Source organism: Prosopis cineraria, unplaced genomic scaffold (assembly GCF_029017545.1).
Source record: "Prosopis cineraria cultivar Desert tree isolate PC_DT_omini unplaced genomic scaffold, ASM2901754v1 PC10, whole genome shotgun sequence".
Lineage (NCBI taxonomy): Eukaryota > Viridiplantae > Streptophyta > Magnoliopsida > Fabales > Fabaceae > Prosopis > Prosopis cineraria.
Genome location: NW_026555341.1, coordinates 7,229,734 through 7,252,128, shown reverse-complemented (window position 1 = coordinate 7,252,128; position 22,395 = coordinate 7,229,734). Strand labels below are relative to the sequence as shown.

The window sequence follows — 22,395 nt, the reverse complement described above, 5'->3', positions numbered from 1 at the left end:
CTCCTTTAAATCATTTTATTAGCCGCACTTTTGTGAAGACCAATCACAGTCACACACATCACAGCATTTCTCTATTGTTCTCTTTTAGCTCTCCTATTATTACTTTGACTTATTGATCGACTTTGTTTTATTTTTCTTTTTCTTAAAAAAAAAAATTGTCACCCTATCGCGCATTTTATTCTGGCTACCCTGGGATTTTGTTTTCGGCCATGATTCTGGCCTTTTTTTTTTTTTTTTTTGCTTGGATGAGCATGATTCTAATTCACCCTATTTTTTGTATAAAAAACTATCCCCATTTAATTGTGGGGTTTTATATAAAAATACGTTTGCACCATGTGGCAAAATAGTTTATAACTAATCTATATCACAACTCTTTGCATGCATTTTATAACAATTACGTGGATTTGTGCTGCATGAAATTTAAATAAAATTACATTTACTTCTAATTACTTAATTTGTTTATTTTATATTGGTTGCTGCTAATAATTTTCCTTCCATTTATAATTGTATGTTAACTATATATGAAGTAACTCTAATTAAGTTCGTCGGGTTATTTATGAAAAGCATGACACACAACAATTACTTATATGCATGATTTATGAAGTTTAATGTTCGGGGGATTAACTTTACGGGGGGAAAATTTAGAAGTCCATTTAAATGAAATAAATAACCCTTTGTTTTAGTACATTAACGATCCATCAATAAGAAAGCTCACTTGTGAAAAAAAGCATTTGATAGGTTCTTTCTTCTAGAAGACTCATGCAAGAGTTATCTATGAAATGCAATTCCCAGAATTTTAAAATTGAGCCATGTTGTTGGGCAATAAAAAATTAAGTCCCATCAGTACACTTATTGGAAGCTAAACTATGTTTGTCCTTAAATTTGCTACATCACAGGGCCGGATATCAAGGCCGAGTTAGTAGAAACTCGAATTCTTAAATCGATTCCCTCCCAAAAGAACCTTGAATGATTAATTAGTGTATAAGTAGGCGTGATGATAATTAAGGACAATCCTAAATAATTAGAAAATATAAAAGTTAGGTAGGAGAAGATTCTCGGCAAAATCTGGATGCAAATTAAAAGAAAGAATTAAGAACCAGTATTTAATTTCTGCAGGATGGGAATTGGTATTTATATTCCAAGTAGTAGTTTGGTAGGAGCAAGGCAAGAAAAAAAGGTTCCACATTCAATTTCAACCCAATGGACAGATGATATTAAGGAGCAACATTATTGGAAGCAAAATAGAAAAATGAAAGAATCAGATAATTGGAAGCTTAGTGGTGATGTGCGCGCGCGTGCGCGCCTACCTCCATCTTTCCTGTGTTTCTGAAAATGTTTGCTGTCAATTCTTCTGATAGATGAAAACATCGAGACAGACACAGAATATTTTCTCAGTCCATCAGTGTCTAGCCAGCTTGTATAATTCACATATATTAATTGGATATATGTCAGCTAACCAATTCAAATATTGCAGTACAGCAGGCTAATCCAGAAGCTATTTCCAGTGAATTTGAGCACACATATACTTGACATTATATATATATGTGTGTGTGTGTGTGTGTGTATGTATATATAATCTTTCGAGGAAAATGACAACGCATTGCTTGGCACAAGATGCGTGCATGCCTCATCTAAACTAATTCTGTGCACTGATGACAAGCGATTAACTGATTAAGTGAAACGCTCTTTGTTTTTCTCAGAGTCAGGACCATGTATGAACTGGATTCAGCCCAAATACTACTGCTAATTAATGACAATTCCTAAGAAAATTTCCAGATATCAATTTCCTTATATATCAAGTACGCGCATGTAATGGCTGAGACTATTTGATGAGCTTGAAAAATATGTTCTTCATTTTTTTCTCCATATTGTTGTTGTTGTTTGCCAGAACGTTCTTCTTCCATTGTTAGTGATTCATTTACATGCAAATGTTGGCATATATGGAATTAATAAGGTTACATTGTTTATGGTTAAATTATTAGTGAAACGACCATAAGAGGAATATATATGTGTGTGTGTATATATATATAAGGTTAAAGGGTAAAAATTAATGCCCAACAACTCCCCCCCCCCCACAAAAAATACGTGGTATTTTTGAGTGAATAAAAGTATAAAAATATTCATAAACTAGTCTTAACAGGTACAATTTTCCTCGATAGTTAAAAGGGGGGCAAACCACTGGCGAAGCTACGTATCTCCCAGGGTGGGTAAATGGGATTAGATGGATGGGATCGATCGAGAGAGAAAGTACAGGCACTGCAAGCTGTAGGTGCAAGTGTTTCCAGGCATGCAGTACAATTAGCACTTTGTCCAATAATCATATATCATATATGGTCACAGCCAAAATTTCTGATTAAGAAAAGGGGAATCGCACAAACACTTGTAAATTATAATTTGTGGTTGTTAAGGTTCATCTTGCAGAATATTCCCCATGTCCAGCGATTATAGCAGACACGAATAAATTGAAGCAAACATTCGAAAATATATTTTGATAGCTAGGCAGATAACTAATGAAACAGCATGCATATATAGCAGCAATTAATTAATTACTCAAATGAGGAAATTGCTGTGATGAATAATATGGCAAACTAATGACCCAGGGATTAAATAATCTTGAGTGCAAACCAAGTCTTAAAATATATATATATATATATCTAAAACACGCGAAGAGATCAAATAATACAAAACACAAATATGGCTCTTTCATTACATATAGTGTAAAGTACAGCCTAACTGCACAAGAAAGCAGACACTCGGATATAAGAACATTTCTTGCTAGCTAGCTAGCTTAGTTGGAACGGTGAAGGTCCACACCCATCGAAAAGACTTGTATGTTTGGTCTGAATTATTTTAACTACACGACATCATCTTCTGAAAACAAGCAAGAACAAGCAACCCAGAGACGACGAGAGGACATGATTAATACCTTATTTGACATTCTTTGACTATTCTAAAACTAAGGATACATATAGTAATTGCCCCAAATAAAGCTGCAATATATTGGTGAAACTATGATCACTTATCTCCGAACAAGTATCCAAGCGAGGAATCTCCTCCAGGAACCGATTTGACTTTGGTAGATGGACGATCCTAAAACAAGAATATAATTATAATCAAGGAGGACGAGAATATAATACTAATGAATGAAACAATGAGAAAATTAATTGAGTTACAGTGAGGAAGGTGCCCAAATGGTGGCCCTGAGCTCGGGAAAAGGCGTCGGAGACGTGCTGGGGATTTTGGCTGGAGGAAGGAGAGAGAGCACTCTTATTGTGAAAGATCTGATCAGTGTTAGAGGGCATGTCAGTGCCATATGGTGGAAGTGAGACTGTCTTTGAAGGAGATGATTCCTTTGGCTGTTCCTCTGACCCAAACAGATACCCCAATGAACTTTGTCCTCCGCCGTAGCTTTCTCCTCTGCTCATCCTTCTCCTTCTCGATCCAATTCTCCTCAATCAAGATCTCTCTCTGTCCTCCCAGATATTATCAAGCCGAGAATATTTATAACCCTAATATAATCCTTAACCTCTCTCTCCCTCCCTCTCCCTCTCTCTCTCTCTCTCTGAAACGAGATGGGTGTTAATGACAGCACACCGTACCTAATCCCTCATTATTGACAGTAAAAATTATTGCACAGTTGCTGTGAACAGGTTAAAGGAGCATATGTGTGGAAGAATTTCAACTCATGGGTGAGAGATTTTCCCTAGCTCCTTACACATTTGACGATCATGACACACAGATGGTTTCCAATATTCATGAGTCCTTTAATTTCATCCTCAGACATTTAATCAAGAAGTGACGCTTTTCCACTGGGGGGGGGGGACAGAAATTTTCCCCTTTCATTTGTCCCTCAAGCCTCGTTTGGTATGATGGAAGAGTTTTTAATGGAATTGAAATCAGAATCGAAATAGAATTGAGTTTCAAAAGTATGTTTGGTATGAAGATAGAATTCTAATATAATATTAATTTATATATGTACTTAAAATATAAAAAGATTAAATTGCCCTTTTTTAAAATTAAAAAGACATATCTTGTTATAAATGGACAAAAAAGATGAGGATAGTGGAGTCACAAATTGAATTCAAGAAAATTGAAGCAATTTCATGGTCAATATGATGGAATTAAATTCTAACATTTTTGGTGTAATTAGGATTCTTAGAAATTATAATTTTTATATATCAATCATACTTAAATTAAGATTTTATCTTTAATTTCATTTTCACTTTACCAATTTAATGCTACCAAACATTACCTCAAAGTAGGAGGTACACTTGGCGGAGAAGAGAAAAGTATAAGGAAACATAACAATAGGAATTCGTTCTCTTCAATTATAGAATTCCTTTGGTATTTGTCTAAAGCAATGTTAAAGTACTGCAATAATATGATAACTAAAGTTCAGAAGTATGGAAAGAACGAGTTTCTCTCTCTCTCTCTCACGCACAACCATAGATTAGATGCATAGGGAGCTAGCTTGCTGGATCATATAGCTTGAATGTTGTTAACTATAATGAATTTTTGTGTTAGAAGTGAAATTCCAAGTCAAGAACTTCACATGCGAAACGAAGGTTTATAATTACACATGAGTAATTCTTTCACTTAATATGATAATTTCTTTAAATAAGTTATTCCTTTAAATTTATATCTTTTAAAATAGGATGAGCTTTTCTTTTAAAATTGTGCTCCTGATATTTTAATTTTTTGTAAATTATTGTTTTACCTTTGATGCATTAATTAAAAAGTATAATTGATACATAATTATAGAGCTAGTCCCCACACCATAAGAATCTTAATTTTTCTCATCGTTGCCTTACCTTTTTCAGTTTATCAAATAATTACATTTCGCCGCAGTTGATGATGCTCATGCCAAAAGGGGTAAATGTCACATGATATTTTAGATTTATCATGGTTATTATTTTCATTTATTCCATGCATTGAGTAATGCTTTATCAACTAATTGAATTAGTATTGGCTTGACAGCACGTATTAACTGAAGTTGACCAATGTCATGTCCGACCAGAATCGTTCAAATGATTTTGATGGCTTCGTGAATAATTAACATAAAATTCTAATCAATTAAATTAATAAAAATCCGTTCTTGACCTTGTCTATGTCATAACGCCAAACAAGCACATGATGACTAAAACAATTTGATTAATTAGATAAAGTTGATATACCTATATCTAAGAATATAACAATAAACTATGCGCTATAGCTCTCTGTTTGGTTGCTTACTGGTTAATAATTGGAACCTTTATCTATCTATTTAATTTTGTTTAGTGTAGATCTCTTGAATTTTTTTTGTCGTAAAAAAAAACCACAAAATGCTGCATCGGTGGAACTTTACATTTGCCCGATTAAAATATGCAATTTTTCTCAATGTAAATACTTTTCATTTCTAACTTTTAAATGATGCTTATGCGTATTAATCTGTTTTTTTTACTGATATTAATCTGTTTTCATATACTTTATTTTGTACGTTATAATGACTGTATATAATAGAATAAATTAAACAAAATAGAGAAACATCTTACTTCGGGTTAAATGTTTAGGGCTATTCAATTTATTTTTTCAAAAATTTATTTGTTTGAGTAAGTGTCTGATTTATATATTTTTAAAACTATTCTTATTTTTTTTAAAAAAAATAGAAATAACTTAGGGATGTTTTTGTTTTTTTTTTTTTCAAAGCACATCACATTCAATTATTTTACATTTTCTTTAGCCATGATCAACTAGCTACTATCATATGTTGTTATTCTTAACCATTATCGATCATCACTTCGGTTTTTTTTTTTTATTCTGAGATTATTTTTAGATCAATATAGTCAACATGTGTTCATTCTTTTTTGTTTTGAAAAATGATTTTTAAAAGTTATTTTATAAAATAGTTCTTAAAAATAAAAAATAAAAACAAACCAAACAAATCGTTAATCAAACGCACATGTTCATAAAAAAGCTAATATTGATGTCAAGTATGACACCGCGCGCATAGGCTGTGGATGGTAAGCAAGTATTAACTTAGCTCCTGTGGTATCGAGACATCTGTGAGGATATCTTACCCGTATGCTATGAATAGTAAACAAATTACTTAAAATGTTGCATCGTGAAAAATATTTATTTAAATATTATTTTTTTATTTTTATTTATAGGAAAAATTATTTTTTTTAATTTATTTTTTATATAACTGAAATTATATTTTTTATTAAGTATTTATTATAAATTTTTTAAATTATTTCTCATAATTTTATCATTCATAATCATAAGAAATAATTAATGAGAACTTGATTAATACAATTAATAAAGAATATTATAGTTCAATTCTTTTTATTTTAAGACACAATTGACACAATTAACTAATTTTTTTAAATTGTGTGAAACAATTTTTTTCTATAAATAAAAACGGAGGGAGTATATCAAAAATCATTTGAATCAGGAACAGGCTTATATTTGTGAATAATTTCACTTTTTATTGAAAATAGGCTTATATTTGTGAATAATTCATTTAGGCCAAGAATAATTTTGAAATCAAAAATTATTTTCAATAAAAAGTGAAATTATTCACTTAGTAAACAAGTTCAGCTTTTTTGTTTATTGACAATACATAATATTTTTTATTTTACTTTATCTCAGCATGCTACACTGAGAGTTGAGTTGCCTTATCTATAAATTTCTGGAGATAGACTGAGCAAGCAATGTGGTGGCTACTTGTCTATCCAATCACCAATTACAAATGAAAATGTAAGGGAACAAGTGCCTCAAAATTTTAGTCAAACTCATCACATGTCGAAGTATTTGGATTTTTCATGTTTTTATTTAAATGATCCTAGTACAATTTGGATCGGTCAAAAGTAAAAGTATTGTATTCAGTTAAAAATAGGGCGAGATTATCAAGTAAAGAGATAAACAATCCAAATTGAGTAGGAGTAAGAGTTGAAAAAGGGTAATGATATGGCTAGCACAAACACATAATAAGATTTGAACTGAGTATGATTGTGAAAGATGAAAAAGGATGATGATAATGATGAAATTGTCATGTAATGGGATTAACTAAAATCTTGAGTCTCTTGTTTTCTTACATTTTTATTTTCAATTTGTAATTGAACAAATAAGTAGCCATCACGTCACTTGCTTGGTTTATCTTGAGAAATTTATGAATGAGGCAACTCAACTCTTGGTGATGCATACTAAGAAAAAGTAAAATAGAAAATATTATGTATTGTCAATCAAAAAAAGTTGAACTCATGTACTAAGTGAATAATTTCACTTTTTATTAAAAAAATTTGATTTTAAAACTATTCTTAGCTTAAATGAGTTGATATAATATTTAAATAAATATTGATGTAGCATTTTGGTAATTTTTTTTTTCCACTGGTTATAGCATGCAGGTAAAAAAGCTAACAGTTCAAGTTGACGGTCATGCAACTTAGAACCAAATAGTTTATTAAAAAGAACAAGGGATCGAGTTAACTAGAACTGAAAGTCAGAATTGAATACATTGGACATAACTTGCAAAAAAGAAAAAAGAAAAAAAAGAAGCTAAAAGTAAATAGTACATATGAAACTGCTGTCGTATCGGTTGGGACAGGATGATGTGGCATGGGCCTAATTAAATGCCATTATTGAGGCTGCTAATTAAAAGCATCATTGCTTGAGCGGGTTAAATGAAAAGAGAGCACACAAAGCATGGAATAATAACACGGACCCAGTTATTGGGTTGGCAGGGTTCTCCTAGGCCGAAGAGAATCGTATCTGCAATAAAACAAACGTCTTTAATTTGCCAGTTCATCATGTATATTGCATTACCAACTGGTTTCAGTACAAAAGGTTAAGACCGTTTCAACACGTGTCTCAGATTCGGCTTTATATGAATATAGAAATACTCCTAATTAAACATGATAATACTGCAATCTGATCAGTTATCCTGACATACATAAAAAATATATATGGTATTAGGTTTGGCTTCGCCGGTACATACAGGAGTACCGAGCACGCTTTACAGATGAGCCCCAATAGCGATTCTTGATTCCGTCGGAATGATCAAGATATTTGCTGATCCTCTCAAAGACCGATGACTCACCACTGCACAATGAAATGATCCATGTCTTGTCAGTGTTGCTCAAGAAAAGAAGGTGGCAGAGTCAGCACCAACCGCCCTCACCAGCACATACAAAAATAGGGAACATCTCATTTAAATTCTCAGAAAATAATTTAAATGCATGGAAGGCGCATACAAAAATATGGGATTCTTCTGCAGGTTCAAGGCCCTTCATATAATTAAAATTTTTGTTGAAATGTCATAAATATTATTTTCTCTCTTTTTTTCTTCTTTTTAAAGAAAAAGTTTTAACATTATAGATTTTTAAAACTACTAAGTTGTCAATAGGCAAGCCACTACCAACAACTATTGATAGTTGAAGCTGTGATGTCAATGGTCAAATTTGACCAAAGAGGACCAAGAGATTAAAAAAAGGATTTGAATCATTGACCTCTTGTTGCCAAAAATAGTTCACCATTGAACTATATAATATATCGCAAAATAATACACACACACACATTTTATAATTTTTGTTTTTAAGTATTGATATGAGTTGTTGTTAATCATAAACATGATGTTGTTCATGTATGACGATCACTTATAAATATCTTAACACGACTTGTTTATACATAAAAAAGTTATTAATTTTTAAAACCCAATTTATTTAATTTTTTTTAATAGCTTGTTCCTTCAATATTAATATGTTATCAATATTATACTAAATAATTTATATATCTGTTATAAATTTATCTTTCAAGCATTCCCATATGCTTTAGTTAATCAAGGATATATTGTTATTTATATTTGAATAATCAATTGTAGATGTGTAAACACGATTTGTTCACACATAAAAAAGTTATCAAATTTTAAAACTTTTTCGAACAACTTTTTTCTTCAATATATACAGGTTATCTTATGCTAAATAATATATGTTTATGTTATAAATTTATCTTTCAATCATTTTCATGGGTTATGGTTAATTATGAACATATTATTTTTTATATCCGAATAATTACTTGTAAATGTATAAACATGACTTATTCATGACCAAAAAAGTTATCAATTTTTAAAATCTAACTTGTTCAATTTTTTTATAGCAACTTATTTTTTTAATATTAACAAGTTATCAATGTTATGCTAAATAAAATATATAAATTTTATAAATTTATTTTTTAACCATTTTCATAGACTGTGGTTAATCATGGATATATTATTACTCATATCTGAATAGTCACTTGTAAATATATGAATATGACTTGTTCATACATAAAAAAAATAGTAAATTTTTAAAACCGAATTTGTTCAATCTTTTTAGCAACTTATTTTTTTAAATATTAACAGGTTATCAATATTATGCTAAATAATATATATATATATATATATATATATATATGATGTATGTATGTATACATGTTACCATGGATATATTATTATTCATATTAGAACAATTACTTATAAATCTTTAAACATGATTTGTTTGTATATAAAAAAGTTGTCAATCTTTTAAACCCAATTTTTTGGTTTTTTTTTTAAGATATTGTTCATTTAAAATTGATAGGTAAATAATATATATACATCTATATATGCTCTAAATTTACTTTTCAAACATTTTCATGTGTTGTGGTTAATCATAGATATATTGTTGTTCATGTTAGAATATTCACTTGTAAATACTCAAATAGAACTTATTTATGCATAAAAAAGTTATCAATTTTTTAAATCCAACTTTTTTGTTTTTTAAAGAACTCATTTATTCAATATTAATAGGTAAATAACATATACATATATATATATATATATATATATATATACATATATATATATATATATATATATGCTATAAATTTATTTTCAAGCATTTTCTTAGACTGTGGTTAATCATGGGCATATTGTTGTTTGTGTCAAAATAATCTTTTGTAAATACTTGAACATGACCTGTTCATATGTAAAAAAGTTGTCAATTTATAAACAAGTTATGTTCATATATTTATAAGTGATTGTTTAAAAATAAAAAATAATATGTCCATGATCAATCATAACCCATAAAAAATGTTTAAAAAATAAATTTATCACACACACACACACTTTTTTTGGCATACTATTAATAACCTATTAATATTGAATGAACATGTCGTTAAAAAAAATAAACAATCCGAGTTTTAAAATTTGATAATTTTTTATGTATGAACAAGTCATATTCATACATTTGCAAGTGATTATTTGGATATGAATAACAATATATCCATGATCAATTACATCCCATAAAAATATTTAAAAAATACATTTAAAACATATACATACATTATTTAGCATAATATTAATAATTTATCAACATTGAAAGAACAAGTTGTTAAAAAAAATAAACAAGTTGAGTTTTAAACATTAATAACTTTTTTATATACGAACAAGTCATATTGACATATTTGTAAGTAATTATTCACATATAAACAACATGTTTATAATTAACAGCAACTCATATTAATGCTTGAAAATAAAAATTATAACATATATATTATATTTTGTAATATATTATTAGATGACTTTGATAGTTCAGTGATAAATTATGTTTTGCAACACCAAAGGATCAAAAGTTCAAATTCTCCCTTGGCTCCCTTTAATTGAATTTGACTATCAACACCCTGACAATTGGCAATTGTGAAATTTTTTGATTAAAAAAAAAAAGACAAGGCATTTATGACATTCCAGCAAACATTTTAATTATATGAATAACCTTTGGGCTTGTAGAGAAATTTCAGTTTTTTTTTTTTGAGCTCTTCATATAGTTAAATTGTGTTTTAAAGCCCTCATGAGATTCGCTCATAAAAATGTGTAATTAAAATGGAAAAGAAGGAAAGTTAATAATTTAATAACGAAGCGAGGGGTGAAGGCAAAATCTTAAAGAAGGGATCCTTAACCCTGCTAACGACAGACAAGTACTAACCCTGACTATTCAAGAATGGTGTTGAATTCAAAAGCAGACTTGATTAGCGTGTGGCATCTTGGTGGACAGCACACGTGTGGGCTATTAAAATTTAAAGCATATAAAGTTGGGATGGAGGTGTCCCTTCCTTCCGTCCCCCCCTCACAGAGTTGGTGATGGCTGGTGGATATATACACGCACACACTGCTTAATTAAAACTTAAATCACGATTCTTCTGCATAGTTCATATTAGCTCTCTCTCTCTCTCTCTCTCTCATTCAAACATGTCACCCTAGGACTCCCGACTGTGAGAGCTTAACTGGTTAGGTGAAACGCATTCATCTACCCTGTCTTTTATTTATTTTCATTTTCATTTTATTTATTCCTCTCTTGTGCCTTTTTCTTAGTAGTCTTCCACCAAATATGTCAAAGACATTGAGTCTTAAGAATAATAATAGAATTTTTGAGCTTTTTTTATCATAATTTATCCAAATATAAAGATGTAAAGAAATTGATATAAAAAAATGTTTTTGATTAATGAGAATGTGAAGTACAAAATTATAGTGATCATGACTTGAAAAAGTAAAAATGATTCTAAAACTACCGGAGTATAAGGCAAATTTGAAAAGTGAAAATGCTCTATCTAAAAATGTTAGTAAAGTGTTGTTGATAATGTCTTCCTCGCAATCCTTTGATCCTTTTATAAGTATTCAATTGAGATCATTATTCTTATAAGGTAAAGAGCCCGTTTGTGAAATATCAATGATTATTTAGCATAGCCTAACAACATTCGTGACACGTCACGCCATATTCACCCAACAGTATTTAACTTCTAGTCACCCCAAGTCTTGAGGGTTACGCCAAACTCATGCATGACACACTTTCTCTTGGAAACAGACGAAGCTATGTATCTTGGGCTTATCATGTCATTTGTCTAGCTCATTCTTCTTGCTTTTTAGTCGACGTTTCAACTTTAGACCCATACACTTAGGCATGTAAGTTTCTTTTTATAAAAATAAAATTTAAGTGAGCTGGTTTTGGAGCTTACCAAGGTAAGGGCATGCCTACAAATTTAAAGTATTCAAAGGGATATTTATAAATCATCCATTAACAAAATTCTCACAACTCTACAAGTATATAAGTTTTTTTTTTTATCAAGTATATAAGTTATATATAACAAAACCATCAGGACTTCGAAGCTCAAAGTCCAAAATAGATTTGGGCTTCTATGGGAACTTCTTCTAGGGCATTATGCAAGTTGACCGCAAACGCGCCTACAATTGCCAGGCCGAAAATGATAGTCTTTTTCCTCTTGGGCCTTGAAGAAAAAGATGTACCATTAGCAACGTATAATTCGCCAAATAATGAAATAATATTGTGTGCCTTTAATAAAACTATATTCCCACTAAAATTCTGAGTTTTCAATCAACTTAAGAATATTTTTTTAGCCCGCAATCATATTGACGCTAAATAATTTGAAATTTTTCTAATTCTATACTTAAAGAATGATTGGGACATTTTCTAATATTTCTCTAATAATCACATGTGAAGACTTGAAAGAATAAACTTATTAATTTGAATTTTGATGAAAAAAGAACAATTTCATGATTTTATATATATATATACACACGATTCTGTGTAGCGGTAGCGCCACGTGTCTCCCATGCGGCTGCTGGAAACAATACTTCGGGAAGATTCGTGCAGCGTCGTCAACAAATCAGAAAGAGCCTCCCCATTCGCCGTTGTCAGTTGCCGGTTCTGCTTCCCCCAAAGTCCAAAGTCCATCTCCGTTTGTGTAAGTTTTTTGTTTTCTTGCCTCTTTTTATTTCTAATACCATCTTCCCACTCTCTACAGTTTCATTTCCGAGTAAATTTAAGCTCGGTTTCTACTCATGTTCCAATGACGTTGTGTTCCGTTTTCTTTTCCCGCTAGTTGAACCGTAATTTCGTAGTAGATATGCTGTATGCATGTAACCTGTTACTGAGTGTGCTTTATCCTTTTGACGCGTGCGTGAGATTGCAGACGCAGCAGTTCATTCAGTGTTATCTATATGCGTGGCGTTGCGCTCTTGGCTGCTAAAAGGAAATTCAATCAAATCTCCAAGGTTAAAGGATCAGGTTCATGCGGTGAGTGCCGTATCTTAATTAATAGAAATCCTAATCTATTGGCCTCTTTAGCAGCGGCAGAGGGATAGGGATTGCAATTGCCAGTATAGATGTATAATAGAAAACAATTTGATGTTTGAAACAGGTATGATGGCGACTTCGCCTCATAAGAAAAAAGCGAACAACGAATTTAGCGAAGAGAAACCAATTACAAAGGAGGACATTGACCCTGTTGTTACCGTCAGCAGACCCCCACCGTTTCCCCCAGTTCTTGGACCATTAGTCGCTCTCACACTGTTAGAGACGGGGTTCAATGGTGATGCCGATGGTAAATCTTGATTGCAGGTGTGGTAACAAACTGGTTGCTTGTTAATGAATTAGCTACTCACTCCCTTCCCTTCTTGCACTGTGTTACTTACCGCCAAAGAATATCCTGTATATGTAAATCGCAATGTTGTATGTATAGCCGAACAATCGAGCCCCAATGCTCCAACACTTGATGTACCACTTTAGTAGTGGGTTGACAATAAGAGGTGCTATGAGCATGTTGTAGATTTGTTTTATCCTTTTCAGCACTTCATGATGACTCTTTAAGAACCCTGAAAAATGATACCATTATGAAAAGATCTCTGAATATAGTTAATTTTGTTAATTTTCCTTGCATATAGTGCTTGAAAGGAATAAAAAGATCTCTGAATGCTGACTTACATTCAGTTGCCTTTGGAAAGTCATCAAATAATGAAGTCACCGTCTTCAGCAGCGTCTGCTTTTATCAAGGCCGAACACCGGGGCATTGAACAAATATGAATGGAAAAAAAACAGGGTTTAATAGTCAGCCGCTCCAAATTGTGGATCTGAAACGTAATTTCTTTTGATACAGAGTTTGAAAACTTGATTGAGTCAATTTACATTTGCGGCCGGACTTACCAGAACTATACCTCCAGGTTTAATTGGCGATTCAATTAATACGACAGCCTTCCTGCATATGGTTTTGTGGTGAGACTTTGGTTGTCATAGTGGAAGATATATTTTATTCTAGTATTGAATTTGTTTTACTGTACTTGATAGTTAGTTTTTCTCCTTCTTTAGAGAACTCGAAGACGGTGCAACCTCTGGTGAATGGGATCCTTGCACCTTTCCATTCTGCTATAACACAGATCTTCATCAATCAATAAGATATATAATTTGTTTACCAATGGTGAGGACAATATAACAGAACCGTGGTGAACAAGTATCTGAGAAGAAATAAGACCTAGATGCCAGTTCGCGGTAGCAGAATATCCATCGCCCTCGCATACATGGCCAACCTTGAATTTCACATTCTGACCCATACTTGCAGTGAGCGTGTTTAAGAAGTTCACAACTTCCTGCAACATTCAGGGTGGGGTTTAGAATGTCTGATGTAGCTAGAAAATGAGACGAAGATCTATTTCTAAATAATCAAAACGCATTACGTACGACTTTTCCATTGAAGGGTTGGGGAAAAGAGTAGTCGTCAAATTGAGCATCCTTGGATATGCATTCACCCAGTTGTCGGAGATTTTTGTCATTGATGCAGGCGTAAAACTGCTTCACTTTTTGCGATGGAGACTCTGAAATGGACGAAGAATTGGAGCCTGTGTCCGAATCCTGGGCTGAAATTCTGTGATTGTCCCAGAATGGGCGGTGCGTTATTCCCTTGAAACTGACACTATGTTGTTGTATTTTGGTCTTGCATGGGCCAAAATTGCATGTTCCTTTAAAGGACAAGGACCTCAAGGCTAGCCTTGTGGTGATGTGGGACTGAACACCCTGGTTTGTCGGTGTGGCTGTGCCTGGAAATTTGAGCAGGGTGTCCATTTTCGTACTGAGTATTGCTATATGGTATAGTATATAGAAAATTAGTGAGTTGTTGCGTGTGAGGTTGAAGGGAGGAAAGGAATGGGATGGCAGGTTTCTTCTAACTTCAATCAAGGAATATGTGCCTGGTTTGTTTGTCTGGCTCGCCTTTGCTGCAAATCCAAGAATATTACCTCGCTCCTTGCATTCGTTTTTTTTTTTTTCAGTCTCTTAATCGTTCTAACATTAAAGTAATCCTACAATTCTAACTTTAAAGTGCATGTTACGTAGCGGAATACAGCATGAGCCAATGAGGTCTCAATTCCTTTCGGACGCCAGGTTATGCTTTTAATGATAACTAGATTTATATGGCAAGGGAATGTTTTAGTATTTAAAAGATAAAAATAAAAATAATATTAAAGAAATTATTTTGGTGTATTCAAAGTACAATATAATACTTTTTTGTCAATTTTATTTTAATTGCATATTTTTTATTTTTAAAATCTATAAGTAGATGAAATACAAATATTTTTTTTAACTTTTAAATTTTATTGTACCAAAATACCATTCTTAATATGTTTTTTTAAGGTTTTATTCATATTTTAAATTTACTAATTAATTCATATTTATGTTTGTTTAAATTTTATAATTTTAATGATATATGTTTAAATTATTTATTTAAATATTGTCATACTTAAATTTTTAAAGTTCCTTTTTTTCACCAAAGATTGTTTGAAGTTCTTTAAATTTGGAAGTGAGAGGAAACAAATAGGTTATGAGGAAAAATTAATAATTTTATTTTTTTAACATAATTACAAGTAATAAATTAAGTACTCCCTTCAAATTAAAATTAATGCATTAGTAATTAATTCACGGTTCTTAAAAAATATTAATTGAAATATTATTTTTTTAAAAAAGTTATATCTTTTCAATTTTATTATCATTAAATGCCCTATATAAGTGTTTTAGTAATGATAATTAAAATTTCAATGTATTTTTTTCTTTCAAAAAATAATAGGAAATAAAGTAAGGATATAATTAAAAAAATAATTATAAAAATTACTCAATGCCTATGCTTGGACCAAACAAAGCTTTTAAAAAATGCCTTATATTGTGATTTGGAGGGAGTGTTTTAGAATCTTTAACAAAATGTTCCTAATGGTGTTAAAAATGAGACTAAAATGTAGGCTTTGAAATAATGATTTTATGAAAATATATCCAAACACCTCTATTATATGTCAAAATTAATTATGAACTCTATAACATTCTAAATTATGATTCCCATATTAAATTTAATTAACCAAGAGTAATTAGGAGTATTAAACAAAGTAATGATGGAATATGAGTAATTTGGAGCAAGGTTTGGGGTTTAAGAGTAAATTTGATGAAGAAATTAGTTTCTATCCATGATTGTTTGCGAATATGACCTAATAGAAGATAAAACTGTCTACAGTCGAGCATCCCTAGAAAAGGAACATGCTCTTTATTCACAACCATCCACTGTTGAGTCTTTCATCAGAGATAACTATCCACAGTTGTAAACAAAGGGGGCCAATTTGGATTAATGGTTTTGACCATTACCAATCATGAATTGTAATGTGGACAATTGTCCGCAATTGAAACATCAGAATTGTGATTTAAGTATTAGAAAGTGCAGAAACAAAGAGAAAGAGGTAGAGGGTTGAAGGAGCAGTGAGAGGCTTCTTTGGGGCATTAAAATTTTGGCAATTTTGGAGCCCTTTGAGCTTGTAATCATCAGAGATAAGTTCCCCATCCTTCCTTTTCCTTTTTAGCTCCATTTTAAGGTTATGGTTTTTTATATTTCTCTCCAATTCGATCTTTTGGTTGATTTTGAGTAATGAGATTTTTATGGTCAAATTAATGGGTTAAATAAAATTGTTGGAAGTTAGTTTCTACTCCTAGAATAATGGGTACCAATGATTTGGCTAAAAGATCCAATTTATGTAATTTAGACAAACCTTAGGCCTTTGAGGGATGATTTAGAAATTTTAGGTGTTATATTAGCTATTAATTCAGTTATTGGGAGCCAAATAAAGCAAACGAGAGTAAACTAATTAGATGTAAGAATTAGCTTATGGTTGGAAAATTTGGTTAACAAGTGTGAGTTTAGAATATTGAAAAGTAAAGTTTATGTTGTTGTTAGTGATAATGATTAATGTTAATTGTAGATTGATCCCGTGAAGTATTGGAGAGCTTGAGTTTAATTTGGAAGCAAGTGGATTCTTAGGAGTAACCTCCGAGTCCTTAAATGTTTGAGGTAATTGAGAAAAACTATTACCTATTATTGCTTGTTGATTTAATTATAGGTGTTTGTAAACCTTGAAAATTATATTTTCATATAGATATCCTTATGTGTACTTGTTTGAGTTTTTTAAAATTATGCAAGTGTGGCTAAATTGCATAATTGGAATGTTGAGCTTGCAAATGATAAATGATTGTTCAGTGGTGATTGAAATTCCTTTGAATTTTGTAAATATTAATGAAACTATGCATGATGATGTTATAGAAATGTGCTATATGTGAATTACCATAAGTTATTAGCATGAACATATTGATAGCAAGAGTTCACCTAGCAGAGTATTGATTTGTGTCGCCACGTGGATCACACCAACATTGTGGCACCTCAATGTTTAGTTCTTAACTTTACCCATCAAACCCGCCTAGCGAAGGTGGTAATAAGGTTTGTTTTCAAACCTAACTAGCAAAGTTGATAATAGGGTCTTGTGACATCCTTGTATTCAAGATGTGAAAATCCATGATTCATGATTGAGTGTGAGACTCCATCTTGATCACCTCTCATGATTGAAGAGCTTAGACTTACCTGATCACACGAGTTTAGCTCTGGTTTATTATATAGCTCATAGATTCAGTCAATAGTAATAAAAGATTGGTGAAGTTATTGATCATGCATTGCATTGAATTGTGTTTAATTCTATTAAGTTGTTTTCATAAATGCCCACTTTGCATGCTTATTATTAATTGACTTGCATGAGTATGCTTTAGTTAACCTTGATTATTAAGCGTTTGTTTGGATTTCAGTTGGATGTAATAAATTATAAAAATAATTGATTAAATGGTGAATTTTAATCATGATTGATTATGTTATAATGTAATCCGTTTGGATACTATTTTTTTAAAATTTATTTTATCAAAATTGAAGATCTTTAAATAATTTATTTAGAATCAATTTTAGCTGTATAAATTACCATAAAGGACATTAACTTTCAAAATTAAATTATTAATAAATTTGTATCAAATATTATTAAAGTTGTTACATTTTATTTAAGAAGTAAAATATATTATTTAAATTACATATCTAATTAATTAAAAATTTTAAATTATATTAGTATTAACATTTAAATTTACGTAAATAAGTAATTCAATATATCTTAGTTAAAATAAATTTAATAAAAGAGAAATATTTAATTTTTAAATATCAATATCAATTTTTATTAAGAAAAAAGAAGAGAAGAGAAGAGAAGAGAGTTTGATTTTATTTTTTTGTTAAATTTTATGCTTTTCTTATAATTTTTTTGGGCCTTTCTTTATAATTTTCTTCAATATCTTTATAAATTTGAACGCAAAAGCCATTCTTTTAGCTTTGGCAAAAAAATTATTTTTTTTAGAAAAAATCAATTTTATAGAAAAGTTGGTGTTTGGGTAATTGAAGTAAAAATTATTTTTTTTTCTTCAAAAAATTGATTAACATGGCTATCCAAACATACATTGAGTGATCGTACTATTATGTGATTTATTATCTTACAAGTGCTAGCTCTGATCTAAATAAGGCTAAGACATTTAAGGCTTAGGAAATTCTACTTCCTGTTAATTAGCTTCATATTTAAACAAATATATTTAATGGCAGAAAAGAACTTTTTTCTTTTTAATGGCTCGTTTGGTACGTTGAAATTGAGATTGGAAAAGTGAAAGTGAAAGCCTGAAAAATGCATGTTTGGTAACTAAGGGTGTTATAGGCTCGATTTGTTTGGTTTTAGCCACAAACCAAACTGAACCGAACCATTTGATTTATTCATAACTAAGACTTAATTGGTTTTTATGAAGTTCGGTTTAGTTCGGTTTAATTTTCAGTTTGGTTCAGTTTAATTAAGGTCTAGATCAAGTTTTAATGCACTTATTTAATTTTTTTCCTTCTTTCCATCTTCATAATGGTGTTATATATTAAAATTAAATTTAATTCTTTTTGGCTCCATTTTTCTTTTTGGCTCCATTTTTTCATAAGTAGAGGTATAAAAATATAATAAATTTTAATATGATGATGATAATTAATCATAAAAATTGGTATGAGTTTTTAACATTAAAATTATTTAAGATTATATATTTCCATTCAAGTCCTTTAAAAATATTTATCTATGTATTTATATTTTAATAAATAATGAAAAACTTATTATACAAAAATCAAAACAAAATACTTCTTATAGATAAATTGAATACTAAGGCTTTCAAATTGTAAATAATTAAATGATGGTCATAGGATGATTATTATAATTATTTAATATTATGCATTTTCATTCAAGTCATTTAAAAATGTTATCTATTATTATACAAAATTCAAAATAAAATGCTTCTTATAGATAAATAGTCATATATTTTATAAATAAATAAATAGTATTTTTTAATTAGGTTTGGCTCGGTTTGGTTCAATTTCTAGTACTCAAAATTAAACTTGAACCAAACCAATCGATTCTCATATCATAAAAATCAAAGCAGACTTGATTATTGTTCGGTTTTGATCAATTTCTTTCAGTTTGAGTTAGTTTGGGTCGATTCTTTCGGTTTGGATCAATTTTAAACACCCTTATTTTGTGAATCTAGTTCTAAATCAAACCTACTTCCACCAAAATTGATGAAATTCAGTTCTATCACTCTTAAGGGTGTTCAAAACCGATCCAAACTGAAAGAGTCGATCCAAACAAACTCAAACCGAAAGAAACCGATCAAAACTGAACAATAATCAAGCCTGCTTCGGTTTTTATGATATGAGGACCAATTGATTTGGTTCAAGTTCAGTTTTGAGTATAAGAAATCGAACCAAACCAAGTCAAACTTGATTAGAAAATATTACTTATTTATTTATAAAATATATAACCATTTATCTACAAGAAGCATTTTATTTTGAATTTTTTATAGTAATAGATAAACATTTTTAAAGGAATTGAATGAAAATGCATAATACTAAATAATTATAATAATGATGCTATGACCATCATTTAATCATTTATAACTTGAAAGCCTCAGTATTCAATTTACCTACAAGAAGCATTTTGTTTTGAATTTTATATAATAAGTTTTTCATTATTTATTAAAATATAAATATATAGAGAAATATTTTCAAAGAACTTGAATGGAAATGCATAATATTAAATAATTTTAATCTTAAAAACTTATATCAAGTTTTATGATTAATTATCGTTATCACATTAAAATTTTATTATATTTTTATATCTCTATTTAAGAAAAAAAAGGAGCCAAAAAGAATTAGATTTAATTTTAATATATAACACCATTATGATAATGGGAAAAAGGAAAAAAAATTAAATAAGTGCATTGAAGCCCGATCCAGACTTTAACCAAACCGAACCAAATTAAAAATTAAACCGAACCAAACTGAGCTCCATAAAAATCGATTAGGTCTCAATTATGAGTAAACCGAATGGTTCGGTTTGGTTTGATTTTTGGCCAAAATCAAATCAAACCCAACCTATGAACACTCTCAATCACTCCTCCTATGGAACTTGGTTCCATCAGACTTACTTCCACTATTGCCCTTCAAACTCTAGCCTTCCCATGTCTTCCTCATGATGACCCGCCTCCTTCCTTGATGGCTCCTATCGGCGACCACAACAGAGCTTCATGGCAGAGACGGCAAAGCGAGCGAGAAGGTGGGCTATGGCCATGCTTAGCCACGCACTAAAACGTCCACCGCCGCCATCGTCTCCTCCGCCTCTTCCATAGCATCCCTTAACTCCATCAGCACCTTCATTATCTCCTTCTTGAGTTTGATTTGTGCGACGATTTCTATCTTTAATGTCCTCTCCAATCTCCAGATCAAACATTAATACATTTACTCCTCAATTTTTCCCTTAATGCATCTCCAAATTTATGCTTTGATTGCCGGCTCCTTTTAATTGATTCATTCAGTTACAGTCATAGATGAACTTTGTTGTCTTCCTCTAATTCTTTTTTTTTTCTCGATATAAATTTATTGGCGTGGGTGGTTGAAGGTTTGGCTTTAATATTATTCTTTGATTTTCTTTGATAGTTTGATTCAGAGATTTGTTCAGTTGCAGCCATGGATGAACTTTGTTGTCTTCCTTTGATTCTTTTTTTTTTTTTAGATATGAATCTGTTGGTGTGGGTGGCTGAAGGTTTGGCTTTAATTTTATTCTTTGATTTTCTTTGATAGTTTGATTCAGAAATTGGATAAAATTATGGTGTTATGAATGGATCTTCAAGAATTTGGGTATAGGTGGTTTGAGATTTGGGGGGTTGATGGTTATTGTGGCTGGAGGTTCCATTTTTTTTTTTTATGATTTTGTAGGTATTTTAGTCTTTTGAAAATATAAATGTAATATTAGATAAATTTTTATCTCATTTCTACCTTTACTTCCATTACATATCAAATATATTTTTAAATTTTCCTTTCACTTTCATTTCAATTTTCACTTTTATTTTTATTTTCACTTTCACTTTTACAAAAAATATTTTTCTGTACCAAACAAGGCATGAAAGTAATGAAATGACATTATTTGAACAAAAAATTAAAAATATTAAACATCTCTCATAAAAAATTGAGATGTTCTTATCCTTTGACCCAAAAAATAATAATTACAAAAGTATGTTTTCAACTTTCCCTCGCATTTCCCCACTCCTCTCTTGGGCCAAAATTCTCCGCATTTGTTATCAAACGCATCGAAATTTCATTTACATGGATCAACATTATTGAAATGAGGGCTGGACCACTTTTTCTTTTTGATAAAACCACGCAAAATCTTTAATAGGCTTGGCCAAAATAGGCAAGAAATTAATGCCTTGTGTTGTTTACTAGTTACAATCAATTTTGAGTCCAAAAATTTAATACACTTTTTTTATTACTTGCAGGCTTTTTTTTATTAAAAAAATAGTAAGTTCACTTAAATTGTTATTATAAAAAAAAGTTGTCTAGTCGTTCTTCTTCTTCTTCATTATTATTATTTTATTTATTTATTTCTTTTCTTTAGGTCAGTAGAATTGTTGGTGTAGAAAAGGCAGTGAGACTATTATATATATATATATATATATATATATAAACGTTATTAGCCTTATAGGGGGATCTTATTTCTAATGTAGCCCAGGACTACGAGGCAACCGGTGAATAGATGAATGAATATGGTAAAAGCTGTTCGCTTAATTAGCTGAGACGAATTCTCATCGTTACAATTATCATTATTATTCAGAATAAAAAAGCTGACTGAAAGACATTTCTGTCTCCGATGCACAC

At 30.6% G+C, this 22,395-nt stretch overlaps 3 protein-coding genes across 3 annotated transcripts; 1 reads left to right on the top strand and 2 right to left on the bottom strand.

Annotated features, from left to right (window-relative positions):
• Nucleotides 1-2,677: 2,677 nt before the first annotated feature.
• On the bottom strand, nucleotides 2,678-3,563 carry LOC129323110 (protein SPIRAL1-like 5). Its single transcript, XM_054969677.1, has 2 exons — nucleotides 3,174-3,563; nucleotides 2,678-3,090 (listed from the first exon to the last, which is right to left on the bottom strand). Exons 1-2 carry the CDS (start codon nucleotides 3,423-3,425, stop codon nucleotides 3,016-3,018), a joined length of 327 nt encoding a protein of 108 aa, XP_054825652.1. The 5' UTR covers nucleotides 3,426-3,563; the 3' UTR covers nucleotides 2,678-3,015.
• A 9,022-nt stretch (nucleotides 3,564-12,585) lies between these two features.
• Nucleotides 12,586-13,621, top strand: LOC129322952 (uncharacterized). Its single transcript, XM_054969420.1, has 3 exons — nucleotides 12,586-12,747; nucleotides 12,976-13,079; nucleotides 13,204-13,621. Exons 2-3 carry the CDS (start codon nucleotides 13,004-13,006, stop codon nucleotides 13,395-13,397), a joined length of 270 nt encoding a protein of 89 aa, XP_054825395.1. The 5' UTR covers nucleotides 12,586-12,747; nucleotides 12,976-13,003; the 3' UTR covers nucleotides 13,398-13,621.
• Nucleotides 13,470-14,897, bottom strand: LOC129322034 (uncharacterized). The gene is made up of 6 exons (XM_054968063.1): nucleotides 14,517-14,897; nucleotides 14,311-14,425; nucleotides 14,120-14,204; nucleotides 13,986-14,037; nucleotides 13,767-13,821; nucleotides 13,470-13,657 (listed from the first exon to the last, which is right to left on the bottom strand). Exons 1-6 carry the CDS (start codon nucleotides 14,895-14,897, stop codon nucleotides 13,470-13,472), a joined length of 876 nt encoding a protein of 291 aa, XP_054824038.1.
• Nucleotides 14,898-22,395: the final 7,498 nt, after the last annotated feature.